This window comes from Pteropus alecto, unplaced genomic scaffold (assembly GCF_000325575.1).
Source record: "Pteropus alecto unplaced genomic scaffold, ASM32557v1 scaffold13, whole genome shotgun sequence".
Lineage (NCBI taxonomy): Eukaryota > Metazoa > Chordata > Mammalia > Chiroptera > Pteropodidae > Pteropus > Pteropus alecto.
The window spans coordinates 9524552-9546689 of NW_006434373.1; the positions used below are offsets into that span (position 1 = coordinate 9524552).

Consider the following 22138-nt stretch of genomic DNA (forward strand, 5'->3'; position numbering starts at 1 on the left):
CCAGAGATCCCCCAGGGTGTCTGGAGGGCTTCTTATTTTTGTAGAGCCTAGACTAAGAACCCAGGGCTAAAGAGGAATTGCCTTTTGTTTGGACTTGTGGCAGAGATTTGGGTCCTCTGGTCCCCTGAGGCTTCTGCTCAGGTGCAGAAAGCTTTAGTCTTCTACAGAGGAGTTGCACCTGCCCACTCTGTTGCTTGTGCTCCAGGGAGAACCTGACAGAATCCCACTGATCTCAGTGAGCAAGGAAGCTGAATTTTTCCCAGGTGGGATGTTTGGAATGGATTCCACCAGTTGGTGAGGAATCCTGACATGGAGCACCTTCTCTCTTCCTGATGCCTAGCAAAGGGACTGACGGTTTTTAGGTCATTTACCACAAAGATCACAGTACCTTCTGCCATCCCTTATTTGCCACTGCTCACAAGATCATAAAAGACAAACAAACAAAGTCATGAGCAAGCAAAAAAAAAAATTATTCTCATACAAAAGGACTCAGAAAGAGAGACACAAAAATCCAAGACAAATATCTAGTACAAGTTTCCCAATCAAGTAGAATTGATGGAAGAGTTAACAGATTTTTTTTAATATCTCAAGGACAGATAGTTAAGGCACAAAATAAACTTTCTGAAACTTTGACTAAAATTTTCAAAAATTAACTGAAAAAAGGATATGGTCATTGTCAAGAACTAATTATTAATATGGGAGATCAAGTGGGGGGAAAAAAAGTAGAAATCATGAGAGACTAGCCACCCAGATGTGAATAATAGGTAGAAGAAAAAAAGTAATAAATGAGATAATTTTTTTCCTAAACTGAGGAAAAGCATAAATTTGTAGATTGAAAGGGCTCACTAAATCTCAGGGAGATTCAATGAAAAAAGATGCATTTCTAGGCATATCCTGATGACCTTTTATGGTTGCAAGCATAAAGAAAACACCTTTTCAAGCCTGTGAATGGGCTTAAATAACCTACAAGGGCAAGTATGTATTGTGTACTGGATGACTCATATACAGTATTGGAAAGTAGAAGGCAATGAACCAATGGTGTTTGTGTGTATGTGTGTATGAAGTACAGTTCAAGAATCTGTATGAAGCCATAATATTCATGTCAGTGTTCAAAATGCATTTAGATAGCAAAAGATTAAGAAAGTAGGCAACCCTTGATGTTTCTTTGAGAAAACTATTCCAAACTTTGCTAATCATAAAATAAATTCATCACAATCCACAGGACTAGATTAGAGAAGATAAAAAGGAAAGAAAAGTGGTTGTGGGTATTGGATCTAAAAGGAAGATGATAATAAAAAAGTCAAATAAGAATTAAATTTATGACAGGTCTCAGAAAAAGTAGGATTTAGGAAAGGGTGTGATATTGGTGAAGAATAGGGTGATAGAAGTGTACTATGAAGTTTATAGATTGGCAGGGGTGTGAGGGATGAGTGAACAAGCAAATTTGTATGGGAGAGTTTACGATTATTCAAATTTGATGCAATGATAAAGTATAGGTTGATTTATGATCATTGCAATAAACTGTAAGATTATAAAGCAGAGTAGAATGTCAAATTAACAAAGAGAGAAAATAAATCAACAGCAATTTGACCAAGCCAAAGATGATAAGAAAAGGTTAAAACATAAAATAGGAATGATGTTTAATACACAAGAAACAAGACCAAGTATAACTTTGGTACATTAAATAGGAGCAGGTTGAATTTTCCTATCAAAAGGCACAGTGAGATTATGTTTAAACACAAACTCAAATAGTGTATTGTTCATAGGAAATACATACAAAGTGGCCCCAAAAGGTGTCTGAAAATCATCCCTCTATGAAACAACTAAAAATGGCACCTAGATATCGAAACATTTTAAATGTTTAGCAGAGTATTTAAGAAATTAAGGAATATTCTTGAGGCCAGAAATTAAGTGTGAGATGGGTGCAAAACATCCAATGGGCACTAAAACCAGTGGCTGCCCAGAAGGCATGTGCATATCCGTGTCAGCTAGAACTTGCAATTACAGAACAGAAGAAAAGGCTGTGTCGGGTACATCATCAGAACAGATTCCCACATAATATCAGGACAAACAATGATCTGTACCTCATTGAACGAAGGAAAAAAGTCCATCCCTCAGAAGGAAGTGATAAAGAAAATCTAAGTCTTGACCTTGACTCTAGATGTATAGAAAAAGAGTAAACTGTACTAAAAAATGTGTAAGCTCAAGCCTGCCCTCATATGGGATTCCAGTTCCAAGTCATATTACTTTCAGGGTCCTAGAAACATCAACCACAAAATTGATTTAAAGGGGTACCAAATTTATAATATACCCCATACCACCAGAGAGAATCAATCCTTTCTGGAAAAAAATGTACTCTAAACACAGGTCTTGAAAATCTAGAGGAAATTGATGATTTCCCGGCAAAGCATAAACTACCAAATTGATAGACAAGGTCTGAAACGTAATCAGAACATTGGAAAGCTTTGATCTACCCTTACAAAGAGGAATGGATCTATTGGTTTTCCTACTAGATTTTACCTACTTTTAAAGATAAGATATTTCTTTTTTTATTTAAGCAATTACAAATTATACAAATAATGGAAAACTACAATAAGTTTGATAAAACTAGTATAAGCTTAACCAAAAGCTGATAATGATAGTATAAGTAGAATTATAGACCAATTTCATATATGATAGTAGCTACAAAAATTATAAATAAAATATCCAATAAAATTAGCATTACAATTTAGGGTTTATATACAAATAGTCAACATCAAGGGCTCTTGTTATACATTTCATTACCTCTATGAATTGAAGGCTAAAATCCTCTAAGTAGAATTGGAAGAGAAGAAAAACCCTAAAACATGGTAGAAATTAATTATCGAAACTCAATGCAACCATTATGTATGAATTCTAAGGAACTTCCATTGAAAATAAGGAGCAAATCATGGATTCCTCTTATTCCCACTTCATTATTTAGTATATTACTATACAGCTGTACCATTATATGGAATAAATTAATCCAATTAACTCCAAAGTCAATGTTTAAAAACTCTTATCTTCATTTGCAAATGAAATGTAGGTTTTTACAAAACCCAGGAGACCTTATTAAAAATATTAGATTAATAGAAAAATCTAGTAAGGTTATTATAGAAAATCGATATAGATAGATCAATAGCTTTTCTCTCCACTGGAACTAACTAGATAGAAATGGTAAAATAAATAAATAAAAATTTTAAAGGTAAAGAAAAATGCATTTACATTCATGACTGAAATATTAAATTTTACAAGCAAGCAATAATATCTTTAATGGGGAAATATATTATTAAAGAATATAGTCCAAACAAATAGAAAAACTGTGTGTCTGGATATGAAGACTTGATATTAATCCTTCTTAAGACCTATTTTATATGTAAAAGGTAAAGAAAAAAATCATAAAGATAGAAATATGTGACCATATAAAATTTACAGTGCTTATAGAGCAAATGCTACCAAAGTTAAAAATCAAACTATTCATCAGAGAAAAAATATTCACAGTTCATATAGCAGACAAAGATTAATGTCTTTAATATCAACAACTCCAAAAAATGATAAGAAAGAAGAAAGACCACTAAAGAAAATTGGCAAAGTTATGAACAGAAAAATTGTTTTAAAAAGAAAATAAATCTAAATGATCAATACTCATATGAATAGATAAGCAAAAGTTTGATTAAGTTTAATTACATCTGGTGTTGGTACAGATTTAGGGCAAGAAGCACTTTCCTACTCTGCTGGAAGGCAAATGATTTCCTATAACATTTTGAATGTAATCTCTTAGTATTTTCTAAAATTTAAAGCACACGACTTGTCCTTTGCCCCAGCAGTGCCAGGTCTGAGAATCTACTTATAGATATGAAAGCCTAATAAATATGGATATGGCATACAGATGGTTATTGTACTCTTGTTTTTGAAGTACCAAAATGCTTAATTATTTTTCCTGATGATTCCTTGTCAAGGAAGTAGCATTCTTCAATGAGTCATTAGGGAAAATGTTGAATTAAATAAACATCGAATACTATAGGAAATTATGCAGTTGGTAAGAAGAATAAGTAGATCCTATACCTCTTATCGTGGAGGAATGTCTATGATTGTTAGCAAGAAAAGCAAGTTTCAGAGTGACATATAAAATGCAAACCCGTTTATGTGGTTATGAAGTAGAAAATGTTTGAGGAGAGAATATGCAAAGTGGTTAATATCAATCACTTGAGAAATGTGGGCAAAGGATTTTGTTAATTCGTTGTATTTAGGATTATTTCATAGTTAAAATGTATCGCTCTTTTACATTTTTTAAAAGAGACATGCTAATTTAAATTAAGAAGCAAACCCGAGTCTACAGAAATGCTAGATTGAGAAGTAATCTTAATTTTCTCCCCACATCTAAATTAACCATCTACAACGCTTTTAGTGTTTTATTCCTAAAAATGTGATTATTAAAACTCCATTTTTATCAACATTTTCCAAATGTGAGTGGAAGAAAATCCCTTCTGTTTTTCCATGTTGGCCTAGAAAAAGAAAAGTAAGCTCTCCTCTATTCCTTTCTTTTAATAAATCATCTGGTATCATCTCAGAGGGACATGTTATGACTAATTTCAGCACTCACTCTTGTGCTCTTTAATTATAAGTTAATCTTATGTTGCACATTTTAATTCTAGTTGCAAAATAATACATGTTAAGTTTATATGTGTATTTTATAATATTGGTATTTAGAATAGCAAATTTATGGAATAATATGGTAGGTGAAGAGGCTGAGCTGATTTATTAATATAGTAATGTCAATTATTAAATTTAATTAATAATGTGGACATATATTGTATTAATATATTAATCGATGTGTGACTATACACACACATAAATTGATATGGAATCCAAATTGCTCATTTATGTGGCCCAAGGCATAAATGATATTTAAACTTTTTAAAATTTAATTATGCTAAGTAATATGTGTTTTATAATATACCATGTGCATTATAGAAACTTTATGTTTATATTTTTCTGATTGCTTAAGATATATTTGGTGTGCTATGTTCTAGTTGGTGTGTTTCAAACTTTTTTTTGTAAAATGTTATTCTAGATTCTTGTGGGCTTCTCATTTATATAATAGTGGCTGAAATTCATGCACTGACAAATATATAAAATATTTTGAAATAAATTATAGTTTTAGATTCCAATTCCACTGTTTCTTTGTTCCCCTAGGTGGCTTTTACAGTACTTTTTGATTTGGAAGCACTTCTGAAGATATGGTGTTTGGGATTTACTGGATATATTAGCTCATCTCTCCACAAATTTGAGTTACTACTCGTAATTGGAACTACTCTTCATGTATATCCAGATCTTTATCATTCTCAATTCACATACTTTCAGGTAATACAAATAATGCCTATTTATTTTTAGGACTTTTTTCATTCCAAAGAAAATACCAGTCACATTATAACAACTATATATAATTATATGTGTATTATAAGTATTTGTGTTAAACTTATATATATTATATAAGTTATATAGTAAATACCAACATGGAATAAGTCCAGTGACATCTTAAATACCCCAGATAATGCATTCATAAATTGTAGCATTGTTTGTAAAACTCCTGAAAATTCACAGCAATAAGTGGAGATGTTTTACATACAGTTCATAAATTAGCAAAATGTAAAAATATACATATTTTACATATACATGATATTATGCATCTATGTATACATATAAAATTATAAACTACATAAGATGTTGACACACATTTTAAAGACTAGTAAATAGGTATTTAATTGCAAGTGTAGATCTGTTCTCAATAAGCCTACATATGTTTACTCAACAATGACTTACAATTGAAATAATATCCTAATAATATCCTAATTTTTAAAAATTTCAAATATAGTCATTTTTCTGTCTGAAACTGGTCATTTATATAATTCATCATAGAAATATCCCAACATATTATTTTCTTAATAGATATTTAAAAATAGTTGGAGAACAAGACGGCAGTAGAATTTTAAAGAATTCAGAGAAACAAGATTCCAACTCCTTAGAAGAAAGGAAATGGATTCCAACTTTATTGATTTTTTTATTGCTAATAAATACCAAAGCTCTCATTTTCAGGGCAATAACTTAAGATGCCAGATCACAACCTGAAAATCAATATTTCTGATACCTAGAGGAAGAGACATGAAAATATAATTCACAAAAATGAAAACACAGCTGAAACTTATTGGATTTCGTTAACCAATGTCACCATCAAATTAATTAATTAATTAATTAAAAAATAAAAATAAATAAAAATGTTAAAAAATGAAAAACAAATACCCTACAACACAAATAAAAAGCTGAGTTTCTAGTACTCACAGCCAAGCATAGTGAAACCACAAAGGGTTGTCATGGTTCAAGCTTTCAGTACCATCAACGTCTTTGGACATAAATCCTTTGTCATTTGTTATGTTATATCCTTGGGCTTGGTTATCGTAAGTGAGATGGCTGGGGCAAGAGATATACACATGTTTAAAACTCTTTGTACAAAATGTGCCTCCCAAACATGCATACATTATATACGTTTTATGGTCACAAAATCCACATGAACATTTAGTAGCTACATTAGAGAACCATGTAGAAACAGAAAATATACCTGATAGTCAAAACTATAAGAGACTTTTATATAAACCTATTAAATCAGCCAAATTAAGAAAAAAATCACTGCCTATTTCAGCAAGGATATACTATAAAATATATTCAGTGTTTAAAAATTCTTATAGTTTCTCACAGATAATTTTTCAGTGAAATTTAGAAATAGATCAAAATTTTGGAATTCTTTATGAGAGAAAAAATAGGAACTGTTTAAATGGTAAACATCTGAGAAATAGCGTAGCAAGTCATATGCAATTTGACCATAAAAAATAATAATTATGATGAATGTACAATAACTTAGAGACATGATTGTTTTATTTAAATACAAAACGGTATAAATTTATACAACATGTAAAATACATATAAATGGAAAAACGACTAGAAAAAATCAAAGTGTTACAAATTAATAGTCATCATCTCTAGTTTTTTTCTATTAGACTTTTTATAAAACATCTAAAATTCATAGTCATGGTTTTAATTATTTTATATAGATATAAATATAGATATAGTCAGTCACATACAGTCTTGTGAAGTTTGTAATTTCACTGTTGTCTTTGATGCTGGATTATAATTTCTAATAGTTTAATTTATATTAGTAGTTAAGTGATTTTTATTTGTGTTTCTCTATAAATAGCCACGATTTTATTTTTCAAATGAGATAATTAAAAACTACCTCAGTCATTTGGTGGCTAAAAAATAAATCTCTCAAGATTAGGTGTCACAGAGTTTTTGCAAATTCACATACAGAGAACACACTGTACCGAACAGATTGGCTCCTTATGGGCCTACTTTCAGCTCCCTTGTTGGTCTTCACACTTCTCATTTCAATGGATCTTCATTGTGTTGGCAGTAAGTCTTCCTTTACTGAATTTTATATTTTTCATATTTAAATGAAATCAGCGGTTTAGTACAAAATGGCTCCCTTTAAAATGGTAATTATTTCTGAGACTAATTATTGGTGTTATTCATCTATTTATTTAAATGATATTTACTGAACACCTACTCTCTATCAGGCAATGTTCCAGATACTGAGAATAGAGAGATGAACAAGGCAGCAAGGATCCCCACCTCAGTAAGCTTAAATGCTAGGGGCCAAACAGACAAATCCACAAAAGAATGCAGACTACAAGGACCAGCAATGGTTTAAAGAAGAAACAAGTAGGGAAAAAGTAAAGAGGTTGTGGGGTGAGATGCTATTTTAGATAAGTTGTCATGGAAGCCCTCTGTGAAGAGGTGACATTAGAGCAGAGACTGAAAGAAGTGAAGGGATGAGCCATAGGAAGGTCTGAAGACAGCATTCCAGGTAGAGAAAACTACATGGCACCTGTCCTGAGGTGTAAATATTCTTGATGTGTTCCAGGAAAAGTGCAAAAAGCAAAGTGGCTAGGCTGGAATGAACATAGGGCAGCATTGCCCTATGGGACTTAATAAAGTCTTTAAAAAATGCCATGCTTCTGACATACTGGGATAATCATGATGTCAGCTGGTATTTATTGTGCATTTACTATGTGCCAGACACTGTGCCAAGTGCATTTTTCATTTGTTCCTTATAACAATTCTGTGAGATAGGGATATACTTGTAAACTGAGGTCCCAAGAGATCTGATTATTTGCCCAAGATCACATAACTACAAATGGTGGAAACTCATTCCCAAGAAGTTTAATTTCATAGCTCATATTCTTAACCACACAATTTCTACAATATCTCACTATCAATCAACTAAGTGATCTTTAAGAGACAGAAATATGACCAAGAAAATGTGCTTTGGAAACAATCACATGTTCTACAGTTCTAATCTTTGAGAGTATAGTTTATTTTGTATCTGTAGGAAAACAAAATCAAAAATATTAAGTAGAAAGAGTGAAAAGCATACATATCCCCAAATAAATGAAAAGACATAATTAGAGTCACTGATAAGGATTTTACCTTTCCAGGGATGCAAGGTTAACCCTCTGAAATTGCTGAGCAAATCACCAATGTGGGAGTCGTGTTAAATTCTGTTTCTTCCAGCTAGTGAAATATTAATTTACCAGAATTGCACAGATGTGCATAGGCTGTTTTTATTAGATTTGACATAGGACTCAAAATTACTTAGGCAATCTTTTAAATATGATTTTAACACAAGTGGGAAAAACACAGTACTGAATTTGAGCTATAAACCAATTAAATCATTTCTCTAAAATTGGCTAGATTTAGCTGTGAATAATTAGATACTTAATTATTTATATCTGAGAATAAACAGATCTGGTAAAAATATGAAATCTTTCCAGATTATTATTCTGGGTATTAATATGAACATTAATATCTTAATAGTTTTTATGATAAAGCTGTTGGCTTATTATTTTGAAAGATGACCTGAGTATAATATATTCTGATTTGGGAATGTATGTTAAGAATCAAAGCAGGAAAAACTGGTAACTTAACCATAAATGTGATATAATGTGTAATTCGAACAGCTTGATTTTTCATGTAAATTTTCTTAAGTATTGTGTTAAGGATTTTAAATTACCGTGAAAGAAATATGCATTTTCTTGACTTATGTAAACATTTGTCCATTAGTTTACTAGATATGAGCAACTACAAACATTACCATGTGTGTTCTATGAACAATAGAAATGCTAAGGTTACCATCAATATTTCCTGTTAATTAAAAGTTTAGGGGGCAAATGTGGCTTCAGATATGGCAAAATTCAGAGGCTCAGTCTATTTCTTCACTCACCTTTGTTCTGTGTTGACATCATTCATAAGCTGACCTTCTCCATGTGGTGGTAAAAATGGTCCCAGAAGCTCTAGATTTATGTGGTTCTTATAGTAATGCCAATTAGGAGTAAAAGGTGGAACACCTCTTATAGGGCCAACAAAAATTCTGAAGATGACTCAAGTCATTGTGAATACTTTGGCCAGGCCTGGATCATGGGGTTCAGGGATTCCCCTCTGGACCTCATGGACTAAGAGTGGAGTAGGAATGATTTGCCAAAGTGAAATCAGGAGGAAGAGAAAGCTAGGGATGCTGGAAAGGAAAGCCCAAACGTATTTTATTTAATTTTGTACATGTAAAAATTCAAAGCTAGGTTTTTAAAGTATTTCCTGTTTCTCACTGAATTCAAAATAGACTATATTTCTTCTCCTAAGAAGCCTTCAAAGACAACTTAAGCTCTTATTGATATTAAGCCATCTTGGACTACCATTGTACTTACCATATTTCATTTATGCTGAGACCACAATTTTTCTGTTTTAATATCTCTAGATTTGGGATCCGTCTCATAGGCATTGGTGTGTTGCAGTTTAATTGGCAACACTTTTGATTTCTCAGATGTGCATTAAAAATGATGACATCTTAGACTTGATAAAAATGATGTTTTTCCATACGTTATACTTCAACTCTTAATTATATTCCAATTTACATTTTTAATCTTATAGATATGTCCTTAAGAGCTGTGTCTTTGTTTTAAACTCCTTTTGTAATAGCAGCCATTGAATGTTATTTGTCCAACACAATTTTGGCACATAACAAAGAACCAGTATTTGTTAAATGAATGAGAGTGAATTTATTAATTAATTAGTTATGGGTAGTAGTTTTTGCATATATATATGTGTGTATATGTGTGTATATATATATATGTGTGTGTGTGTGTGTGTGTGTGTGTGTATGGCAGTGCAGTAGAGAATAGGCATTTTGAAACCCTCTCTTTTCCCTCAGAGATTATGAAAATAAACTCTGGTTCTCTGATTTAATATGCAGCATTTAGGATGGTGGAGTTTATCCCTGAACATCTGAAGATGTCCATCAGTAGTTAGGGATCCTGTAGTTTAGACTTCCACAGCTTGTGCAAAACACCTAAACATATGTGTGTGTTTAGATAACCAGCTAAGAAGATATAAGGAAGATCTAAAACTACAAGGCTTACATAAGATAGAAGTTTATTTCTTTCCAGTAGTTGGTGGGTGTCCATGGCAAGTAGATGACTCTGCTCTACATGATCATCCAGGAAGCCAGTTTGTTGTGTTGGATTGAATCTTTCATCTTCTATACAAGGCTTCTTTTTCTGGTCCAAAAGGGCTACTCCAGTTGTTTCCATTTCCCACCCAGAGGAAGATATAAAAGAAATATTCAGGGCAGGTTCATTTAATTTAATGTGCTAAATGTTGCAAAAATCACTTCCTTTTATATTCCGTAAATCTGAACCTAGTTCACTGGCCATACCTAGCTACGAGTGGGACTAGAAAATGGTGTCTGTAGCCCTCAATAGCCACTTGGTAGGCTAAAATTTAGAAAGTTCTATTCTTTAAAGGAAGGAGAGAATGGATATTAGGGTTGCAGTCTCAACTATAAATTAAGGCTCCTTGACAAAGGGTTTTTTAATTCCTTGTACAAAAATACGTAGGAAATTTTATTTTATAAGCCAATGAGTATAGATAATATTGAACTAAATGTTTTCTTCGATATTTAAACATTAGAAAAATATCAGTTTTATTTCAACATGTATTAATATCATTTTGAATTATATGTTAAAACAGTTGTCACCATTTCTCTTCATTCATTCATTTGAGATTTATTGAGTTCTTGTTATATAATGGGCACCAAGATAAACTGATGTCTCAGTTATTATATTGTTTTCTCATCTATAGATGCTCAAATAGAAAAGTGCATTTTTATAAAGAGCTATGAAAAATTAGGTTTTAATATGAACTTAATTAAGAGTCAGTGTAAATAAATGATGGATTATGTATGGTTTTCTCTTCCACGACAGGTCCTTAGGGTAGTTCGGCTTATTAAGATTTCACCTGCATTAGAAGACTTCGTGTACAAGATATTTGGTCCTGGAAAAAAGCTTGGGAGTTTGGTTGTATTTACTGCCAGCCTCTTGATCGTCATGTCAGCAATTAGTTTGCAGATGTTCTGCTTTGTCGAAGAACTGGACAGATTTACAACGTTTCCAAGGGTAAGAATAAAAATGTGGTTTAATTCATTATTCTTATCTTACTAATAATGATTAACATCAGAGTAATTCCATTTTAATGATAATTCAAAATATTGTCACATTTTTGATAACTTGAAGTAACTCAATTTTAATATTTAAAATGGTTTCTTCTTTAAAAAATGGTTTCTTCTTCGGGGTGCAGGTGTTTGATCCCATTTTCAGCATTTTTAGATTATGCATCAATTCTGCAATTCTGGAAATAATATAATAGAATGAAATGCTGAAACCAATAAAGGTGGAAATAGTGTTCTTAGCACCTATAAATAAAAATATAGTAGAATTTTAAAATAAAGTTTGCCTTTTTGTGTTTTTGAAAATTAACATTTTAAAATCTGTTTTATGGTTTATATATTTTTATGTCAGGCATAATCTAAAAGGAAGCTTTTGATTTTTAAATTCATAAACACTTCAGATTTGAAGTGTCTTTATATCATCTAGTCCATGCCTCTACATTCTCATCAGAATCCACTTAGGCTAAAAGGAAGTTAAAAATCAATTAATTAATAAGCAGAACTCATGTAGAAGATATAGCTTTTAACCAGAAAAATCCTGAAATTTAACTCTATTTGGATTAAGAAACATGAACAGTATAATAACCAAGACAATGTATATATTTTCACCATAAGCTGAAAAAGTAAGGCCTATTATATATGGAGAATAATCTTGGAGTAAGAACAGCATTTTTTTTAAATAAGCTTTGTGGACAAAGATGCCTGTACTCATATAAGATAGACTGATATAGCCTGGGTTATTTTTTTAAAAACATTGTGCTAAATTTATTACCCATCATCAGGCATTTGTTGAATGCCTATCAAGATCCAGGCAATTTTGGTGATCCTGGAACATAAACACAACTAACTCCCCAGTCCTCAAGAAATTCTTGATTGAGGGGGATAATGAGTAAGTAAACATAAAACCTTGATAAAGGCAGGTACAAGGTGCCGTGGGAACCTAGAGATAAGGTCCATAACCAGAAATGGAAAAGTCCAAGAAGCTTCTTGGAACAGGAGGTTACTGAAGACCAGTTGGATGTAGCCACATGAAATGTAAGAGCACAGTGTTCCAGGTTATGGGAACAGCATGTGCTAAAGGTCTGAGGTGAGGCATTTCCTGTTACAGAACTTAAAGGAGAAAGAATGGTTAAAGGCAAGAGGAGGATATAAGGCCAACGAGCTTTTAAGTTGGATGAAAGTGTGATCATGTTTAAATTCCAATGAGAGAGAGAAGGCAGAGGGTGAGGTTAAAGATGTATGAGATAAAAAGGGCCATAGCAAAAGGTTCCTGAGGGTGGCGTACAGGGCACTGGCACCAAGACTAGTCTTAGACGGGTGCTGAGCTGTCAGAGGTTGAGGTGGTTATGGAGGACAGTAAGCCAACCAAAAGTCACAATGAGCCTTTGTTTACTTACTACCACAGTGCAAGCAATGGGCACAACTAAGCACTGGCTCCTCTTGAGCTTTCCATTCTCCCCACTGAACAGCACTGGGTGAGGGTCAGGTGCGTCAGCACAGATGTCATGTGGAGGGGGGATCTTTGCATTGCAAAGCCTCATCATTGCCTATGGTCAGGCCACAGAAGATGCCTACTGGCCTGGAGCCAGACTCCTCAACAGGAGGGTCAGCTTTTTCTCCAGGGATGCAGGCTCAAGCAAATATGACAATGATGTCGTTAAGCCCACCTTCTCTTAGGCTGCTCCCTCACTGCCTCCTCAATGGGCAAATATAAATTGCAGACCGCCATCTTTCACAGTAACATTGAGACTGTTATAACGGTCCATCTCTCAGGCCAGTTTAATTCGGCAGTGTTGAAGGCCCACTTTGACAAGGTCCCTACGGGTCAGCCATTGTTGTAGGCATGGGGGATACTAGAAGGAAAACGACCCTCCTTTATTTGCACAGTCTTACCTTAATTTCATAGCTTCATCTTTTACTATTTCCTCTAATCTCGCCTCACTGCTTTTTATATCCCTTACCAAAACCTCTTTGGTCAGATAATTATTGGAGTTTAGAGTGTTCCAGATGTTATCAGGGTGATATCACCCTGTAAAGTTGTCTGAATCAGCACCCCATAATCAACACATTAATATTTCTGTAGTAAAACATCACCTTCAGACAAAGAAGGATAGATAAAGACAATAAGTAAGTCTTAGGTCAGATCAGATTTTTGCTAGTAAATGAGCTACGAAAAACAACAACAAAAAACATACCTTTATATATTTTCAAAAATATTTGAATATTGAAGTTGTGAATAAGGCTGTAGGCCAGCATGAAACAGCATCATTGCAGATAAGACTCTGCACTTCTTATTCTACAAGTCTGATTTCACATCACTACTCTATCCCTCTTTATCTATGTGACACTGGGCAAGTGATTTTTTAAGCTTTTTTCCCCACATCTAAAATATTGGTAAAAATAGTATTTTTTCTCATAGCATCGTGTATTGAATAATATATATAGAAATAATATATATATAGAAACAACACAACATAGTATTGAATAATATATATAGAAACAACACAACTCTAGGCTTAACTTTAAAATGTTATATCCTATATAATGTGTCTGAAGTTGGTATATTAGCCTTTGTATAAAAGAGAAGGCTGATCCATCCCTGACTTAGCCCCTTGGGATTTTCTCTATTTTCCAGCCATAATAGTAATCAAGTAGCATTACATTTTCAGATCTCCAGTTACTCAGTTGTGTCTCTCTGCCTGATTACTTTGACTATCTTAATGAAAGCAGCCAGCAACTGTGGGGCCTTCTAATCAGTTATTCAGCAGCTGACAGTGTTGACAGCCTAAACATGTGAAGTGACGAGGAGTAGGCTTTTTCTTGCACATGAATGTAATTAAGAGTTAAATCCCTGCAAAATAATCTTATAAAAATGTTTAAAATATTACAATTACAAAAAGTAGTCATTATCATTTCCAGTCAAATATAGCACCATCAGTCATTTGTACTTGCCTGATAAGAAATCATCAGGAAAGATGATTAAAAACACTTTCCAGCCACACTAGATTTCTGTTCAAACACTCGCCTGTAGATTTCTTACTATCTTCCCTTCTCGTGCGACACCTTCCTCATTATCCAGTGGTTGGGCATTGAGGTAGATTGGTTAATTATAGTATGCGCCGAAGCACAGGAGAATAAATTTTCTGTAAGAAAAATTACCTCCCAAAGTAAGATAGGAACTTTAAAACTTTGCAATTGTTTATATTATCCATACCTGGATCTAGGTCATCCTGAAGGCTTACCACCAACATACCACCAACATACACAGAACATACCACCAACATACACAGAGCTGTGAGATACAGGAGAGTAAATTTGAGTGACTCTGAGAGAGGACCAGCCGTGAAGAAAGGACTGCAGCACAGGCAGGACAAGCCTGACTTGACAGAGGGGACTCGGTGTTTGTACCAGGGAAATAATTTTGCTCCAGCTATTTTTCCAACCTGATCTTGACCCAGCCATTGAGGCGGCATAAACTCTCTAAGAAAATAAGACTAGTTGTAGAACTAAGCACTGGTTTAATTAGATCTGATTATATCTTGGGACCCAGGAACCCACTGTGAAACCCCTCTAAGAGGACCTGACATGGACGCATGAAAGTGAACTCCCCCATCCAAATTCCAAAAGCAGAATCTTGGCAAGGCAGAGGACCAGCAGAGAAAAGAACAGCCTGGGTACTCTAAGTACCTGCCCAGTGCATTGACCTCTGACAGAGCTCTATTCACATGGAAATACCCCAGGTACTTCTTGAAATACTAGAAAATGAAGGATATCCTAAAGGGATCTCTCACTTGCCTTCCACAGGTTCCCCCAGTGCGTCTCCCTGCCTCTGTTAGGGCATTTTAATCAATTTTTCGTTTGCAGGAGAAGAGATCTTTCTAAGATGTCTCATCACACTCTCCTGTTTAAAATGCTTCAAGGTTCTCCTTTCCCTCAAGATAACAAACTTTTAAATATGATTTTCAGTATCTTTTCATCACTAGCCCTATTTATCTCTTCGGGCTCATATTTCAGGATTTCTTCTACCACACCTTTCAAAGACAGACGGTGTCTATCTTGTTCATTAAATTCTCTGTGGTTAGCACAATACCTGCCACAGGGTAGCCGTGAATAGATTTTTGAAGACTGAATGATAATCCTGAACCAAAACAAACTTCTACAACCCTTCCACGCTGTATCAGGCTCAACAAGCCAGATTCCATCTACTACTACTGTCCATTCCTCCAAGACCCCCGTTTGCCTCATCACTGTCCTTACCTTTACCAATCAGAAGCGTCTGCATAATTCTTTCAGAATGCTTCAGGTGCAAGTAGCAGAAAACCTCCCTTCAACTGACTTCAGCAATTAGGAAATTTACCTCACAAAATTGAAGAGATTAGGTGGACTTCAGGAAGTGAGAACTCTGGATCATTTGCTGAAATTCTCTCTCAGATGTTGTTATGGGTTAAATTATGTACTCAAAATGATATGTTGAAGTCCTAACTTTCAGTACCCCAAAATTTGAGATGATCAAGTTAAAATGAGGTCATTTGGGTGAGCCCTAATCTAATATGGCTGATATTCTATAAAAAGAGAAGATTTGGACAACCACAGAGGGAAGGTGGTGTGAAGACATACTTGGAGAAGATGGCCATGTGATTGCAGTGGCATCTCCAAGCCAAGGTCCTCCAAGGATTGCCAGCCAACACCCAGAAGAGGCAAGGAAGGATTCCTTACTAGACCCTTAAGAGGGAAGACAGTCATGCCCACACATTGACTTTAGACTGCTAATCTTCAGAAGTGTGAGATAATAAACTCTTGGTATTTTAAGCCACCAAGTTTTTACAGTTACCTTTTCTGTGAGTTGTCTTCATGTGTTAGCAAAATGGATGCAACATTTTCAGGCTTCATGGAAAACTCTAGAGGAAGAAAGGGGTCATCTCTGCCCAGGTCTCCTTAGGAGTAAAGATACCTCGCCAGCAAACTTGCTGTCATCTCTCACTGGCAGGATTGGGTAACTTGGTCATTCCTAAGTGAGTCATTGGCAAGATGGCTGGAATCAAAATGATAGGCTTAGATTAATTATATGGAAAGGGATGAATATTTCATAGACAACCACAAAACCACTACAATGGTCAAACTCAAAACCGGGACAAGATTTCTCTCTTTCATCTCTATCTCAAACTTCTTACATGCCCAGGGCAAACAGTGTGTTTAAATAGACATGTGGCAGCAGGAGGACTGGTGTTTAATTTTTGTCACCATTAGCATCTGGGCCCCAGCTCCTTCCTAAGGTGCCTAAATAGTCCTGCAAAGCAGCCAGCATAGAGCCTGGCACATAATTGATTCTTGCTCCCCCCTTTTTTTTGGCAATTGTCTTTGTCACACACTTTTGACATTTATGCACAAGTCTTATCACCTCTACTAGACTATATGTGTCCTGAGGTTGGCAGCACTGTACTCTTCTCTCCTGACATCTCCCAAAGTGCTTAACACTGTGCCAAGGGATCTGTAAAGTCAGGAAGTAGCTTCAGGATGGAAACAGTCAGGGGGCACTCATTATACAATCCCATGAGATGGAGAAAAAGAGCTTGAAATTTTTTCGATGGCAAAAAAAAAAAAAGGATATCTTGTTAGAATTTAGTAAAACAACTTGGTCATTTCAAGCTAATAACTTTCTCTTCTAATTTGGACCGAACAGACCCACTGCTAAGTAGAAATAACAAGGAAGAGCAAGCCCTGCTATGAGGCAGTCCCCTGCAGTTCCTGTTTTGTCGGGACTAATAAGTTTTTAAAAGGAGAACAATTTAGACTAACTTTTCACAGCGGACCAGCCCGTACAGGTTATGAGATCGGTAGGAATAGGCAAGAGTCACCAGTTTTTCTGTCACAAGGACAAAAACAAATTGGATGTTTCAGTCATTGCCTAACAAATAGTGGCACTACAGTCTAGCTCAGTTTACCCCTCCCCTTATTGTATAAAGCAGCTTGACTCTGCGTTACTGAAATGCATGCAGTAAATTTCCACTGCACATCTTTAACCAGCTCGATATATTTATTCCTTTTAATTTCTCATTAAAATATAACAATCAGACCTCATTTGTTTTGCAGTTCTACAAATGGGGATCACTTTTATTCATAAATAATACACTACCCTCCATAACATGAAGTACTTGAGTTTTAATATTATTTATTTGATGTTTTCTTAGTTTACATTTTCTAAATGCTAATTACTTGCTCTATTGAATTTTCGCTTATAAAATCATGTCCAAAGCAGTTATACAGTATAAGCAGTAAACGCTATAAAATACTTAATTACGAATTAATTTCCCCTTTCCTCTCACCACCAAAATGGCTAATCGTGCTTTTAGTTGTGCTTCAAGAATTACTGAAAATTTTGAAGGAAAAACTTGCTCCTTAATTTTTTTCATTATTCGCCAGATGTAGTTAGAGTTTGACTATATTTTAAATAAATTCTAGGCCTATTTTATCTTCAGAAGTACAATTAGTTCAATTAATATTGCTGAAATATTTATCGATTTTTTTTTTTGCTTTGCCTTTTATATATTTTAAATTTTTTTCATGAGATACTTCAGACATGGAAAGAGATATCAAGAATAATAAAGTGTGTTCTTCTGTGGCCCTACGCAGCTTAACAAGCACGTTAGCACTGAATCTGAAGTCCTGGAGTGTCTTTCGCTTGTCACTCTCCTCCCTTTCCCATAAAGAAGAATGTCTCTGAATTTGATGTTTATGTTCTTAATGCATTCCTTTATTCTTTTAGTAAATATATAGGCATTGGCTGAAGATCACATATCTTTTTGCATAATTTAAACATGCCTTATATGGTCTCATACTGCACTGTTTCTTCTGCTAAAAATTTTTTTTTTTTTTTGCTTCAACACTATGTTAGTGAGATTTGCCAGCATGAGTACATGCAGCTGTATTTCATTTATTTTCCTGTGGCATTATATACAACTACGTATTGTATTATGTATGATACACTTATTCATATAATCACTTCACGACTTACTTACTTTCCTATTCTTCTGTGTGGTATGCAAATTCTAAGATGGGCCTCAAAGATATCTGACTTGCTCAACACTATGTTAGTGAGATTTGCCAGCATGAGTACATGCAGCTGTATTTCATTTATTTTCCTGTGGCATTATATACAACTACGTATTGTATTATGTATGATACACTTATTCATATAATTACTTCACGACTTACTTACTTTCCTATTCTTCTGTGTGGTATGCAAATTCTAAGATGGGCCTCAAAGATATCTGACCCACTGTATAATCCCTTCCCCTTAGATTTGGGCAGAACTTGTAAATGTGATGGGATTTTATTCCTGTGAATAGGTTGCTAATAGCTTAATTTGGAGTCAATCAAAAGAGGAGATGTTTTTAGGTGGGCCTGACCTAGTCAGAGGGACTAGGCCTTTCTTAAACAGAGAGATTCAAAGAAAGAGTGAGTCTCTTGTTGGCTTTGCAGAAGTAAGCTATTATTTTGAAGGGCCACATGGCTAGGACTTGAGGTTGGCCTTTAGGGTCTGTGAGCAGCCCCCAGTCAACTACCATCAAGAAAGCAGGACGCTCAGTCCTACAGTCTAGTACCTACAGGAGCTGATTCTGATAACAACCTGAATGAGCGTAGGAGAAAACCCCAGCTCCAGATGACACAGCCTGGCCTACACTTTGATTTCAGCCACAGAGACACTAAGTAGAGAACTTAGCTACACAATGCCCACACTTCTGACCTGTAGAAACTATGAAGTATTAAATTAGTGCTATTTAAAGCTGCTAAATTAATAATAATTTGTAATACAAAAATAAGAAACTAATGCATGCAGGTTTGGAATGTTTGTTTTCAATATTTGTGACTCCAAATAGTCCTGCTCTGAGCATTACACTTTAATTTGTGCACATGTGAAAATTTCTTTAGGGTATGTAGCTGGGAATAGCATTGATGAATTTTACAATAAAGAAAGAAGTCATTTTATTCCATTGTAGACACATGAGAACTCAAATAAGCCAAAAAGTGAAACATGATATCAAAGATATCCTGGAGAGTATTCTCGGAACCTATGTGTGCTAGGCACTGTGCTTCCAAAGACCATCTCATTTTAATAGTAAGAGATTGCTTTCAGGGAAGAAGCTCTGCAAAGCATTATGACGAGTTGTCATTAGGGGTACCTATGATTTCAACAGGTAAGGATGTGAGTGATGGCATTAATGAGACTTTCGTATAAGGAACACAGAATGCGTAAATCACAGACATGGAGAATCATGGGGCTTGGAGGGATGTAAGAGAAACAAACTGCAGTGTCGGTCTGGAGCCAAATGATAGAGTATTGTCAGAGGTTGGGATTGTGACACAGGCAGGGGAGCCATTGAAGATTTTTACCTTTCTTTCTTATTTTTTTTTCCTGGACAATATCAGAAGAGCTATTTTGAAGAAGGTTACACTACAAGAAATGTTATTTCTCTGAGGAGGTATTTTCATTGAATAAAATATATTTTTATTGACTAAAGACAAAAATTTATGATCATTTGGGGAATTTGGGGCATCTTCGAGGCAGGAGGGGAGGTAATTTCTTATTTTTTCTATCTGGCCATGATTGTGTCAAATCTTCCACAGTCTGAAGCTTTAGGCCAAATTGTCATCCATGCCTGGACATGACTCTGCAATAAAAACTAGCAATTTGCTTTAAATTTTCAAGTAATTCAGTGATATAGTTTGATATAACCATCTCTTCCCCTCGCCAAAAAAAAGCTGTAAAATTTATTTTGTTTTGTTCTGCTATAATATCAGAGGATATTATTTTTTGCTCCTGTTTGAATTTATTTTTGTGATTTATTTTTGTGATTCATCAGTGGCATGGTGATAGAATAATATCTTGTGCATTTCCTGTTAATGGATGATTTTTATGCAACATAAATCACACAGAGATGGCCATCTTTTCCTGTTGTGCGTTGGTATCACTGGTGTACTGAACTGCAATTAACAGAATTACTACATTCCTTGAATAAAGCATTTTTATATTCCAATTCCAGATGTACACTATTTGGGGGAGAACCTTTTTTGCACCTCATCATATTTTGGTAATTTTCTACCAATCATCTTATTTATAGTTTTCCAACTATTAATTGCTATATTTCACTAATATTATTTTAGTAATCAATCCACTCCATTGCACTAACTTCAAAAATAAATTAGAGCCATTAATGAGGAATATTTGTCTTACTTAAAATAAGCTTCTGGAAGCATATTTTCACTGATGAAAAGATGACAATATTATTAAATATTTTCTTAAGTCTTGCCTACAAAAAATATAATCTATAGTCAGACATTTCAATTGTTCTCTAATGGCTCCATACAGTTTCCCATTAATAAAAACAGAATAAGAGTACATCTTTTAGAGGATTATTAGGAGAGGAATAATGTGAACTAGTTAACACTAGTTAATACTCTGCCTTCATCGTAACAGGCAAGTATCAAGTAGTAGCAGCTGATGTTCTTAAATGGCATGGAAATACAACTTCTTAAGTTGCACCCTGAATTTCTAGCAATAATCAGAGAGCCCAGTGAACAAGGGTCTCTCAGTAAATCATTGGGACATTAACTCAACAGTAAGGACTCCATTTTCTGTATTGCATTAAAGTTTAGAAATAGACCCCAACTCCAGTTTAGAATATTCTTTTTAGTCAGTCCTCTGAAACTTTCCACAAAATGCAAAAAGTAAAGCATTATATTACAAAGAAAAAAAAAACTGCCAAATGACTGCCAGAATCTTAAATAGCTTATCACTAAATATATCACATATGGGACTGAACTGTACCTTTTAATGAGTGATGTATAGATTCATTATTTCCCCACAGCCCACCACTGGGAATAACACTCAAGAGGCTCAGTGATCAATAAGACTGAACTGCCTACGTCTGCAGAGGGTTCTCTCCATCTTCTCGAACATCTTTTCTATATATCAATTTTAAAAACTAATTTCCAGGAAACATAATGGGATAAAGTATATGTGTGCACATGAGTAAGCATGCATGTATCTGAGTACATATATGTGCAGACCAAGTGGTAAGCGGGGCATGGAAGCTGTACTAGGCAAATAGAAGTAAATAGGCGCATGCTATAATATTGAAGTGTGCAGTACAAAAGCAGAAACGTAGTACAAGTGAGGACTATAGAAGAGAACTCTTTAGATAGAGAACCCTATAGATACGGAAAGAACCCTAGTAGTTAGTTCAGGATTAGGTCTGGAGTATTGCTTCTGTTATGTTTGTTATTATTTTAGTTTTTCATAAGCCATTAATTCAATTCAGAGTCCCCCCAAAAAAGACAGTGGGCAAAGAACAAAAATCCCACCTTAATCAAACAGAAATGTACTAGATACATTTCTGCAAGAAAACTAGAAATTTGACCATACAGTGTGCATATTAATATGAATGACCAATAAGAGAATTCTGCTAACACTGCAGACAAATATCACATTTCCTGTCCCTTTGTTTTTCTTTA

At 34.5% G+C, this 22138-nt stretch overlaps 1 protein-coding gene across 3 annotated transcripts in view; it reads left to right on the forward strand.

Annotated features, from left to right (window-relative positions):
* Positions 1-22138, forward strand: part of NALCN (sodium leak channel, non-selective) — a 263458-nt gene that overhangs the window by 111559 nt on the left and 129761 nt on the right. For all 3 annotated transcript variants that reach the window (XM_025045009.1, XM_006909384.3, XM_025045008.1), the window contains exons 11-12: positions 5215-5382; positions 11385-11576. In XM_025045009.1, coding sequence (XP_024900777.1) covers positions 5215-5382; positions 11385-11576 — 360 coding nt within the window. The remainder of the gene's footprint in view (positions 1-5214; positions 5383-11384; positions 11577-22138) is intronic.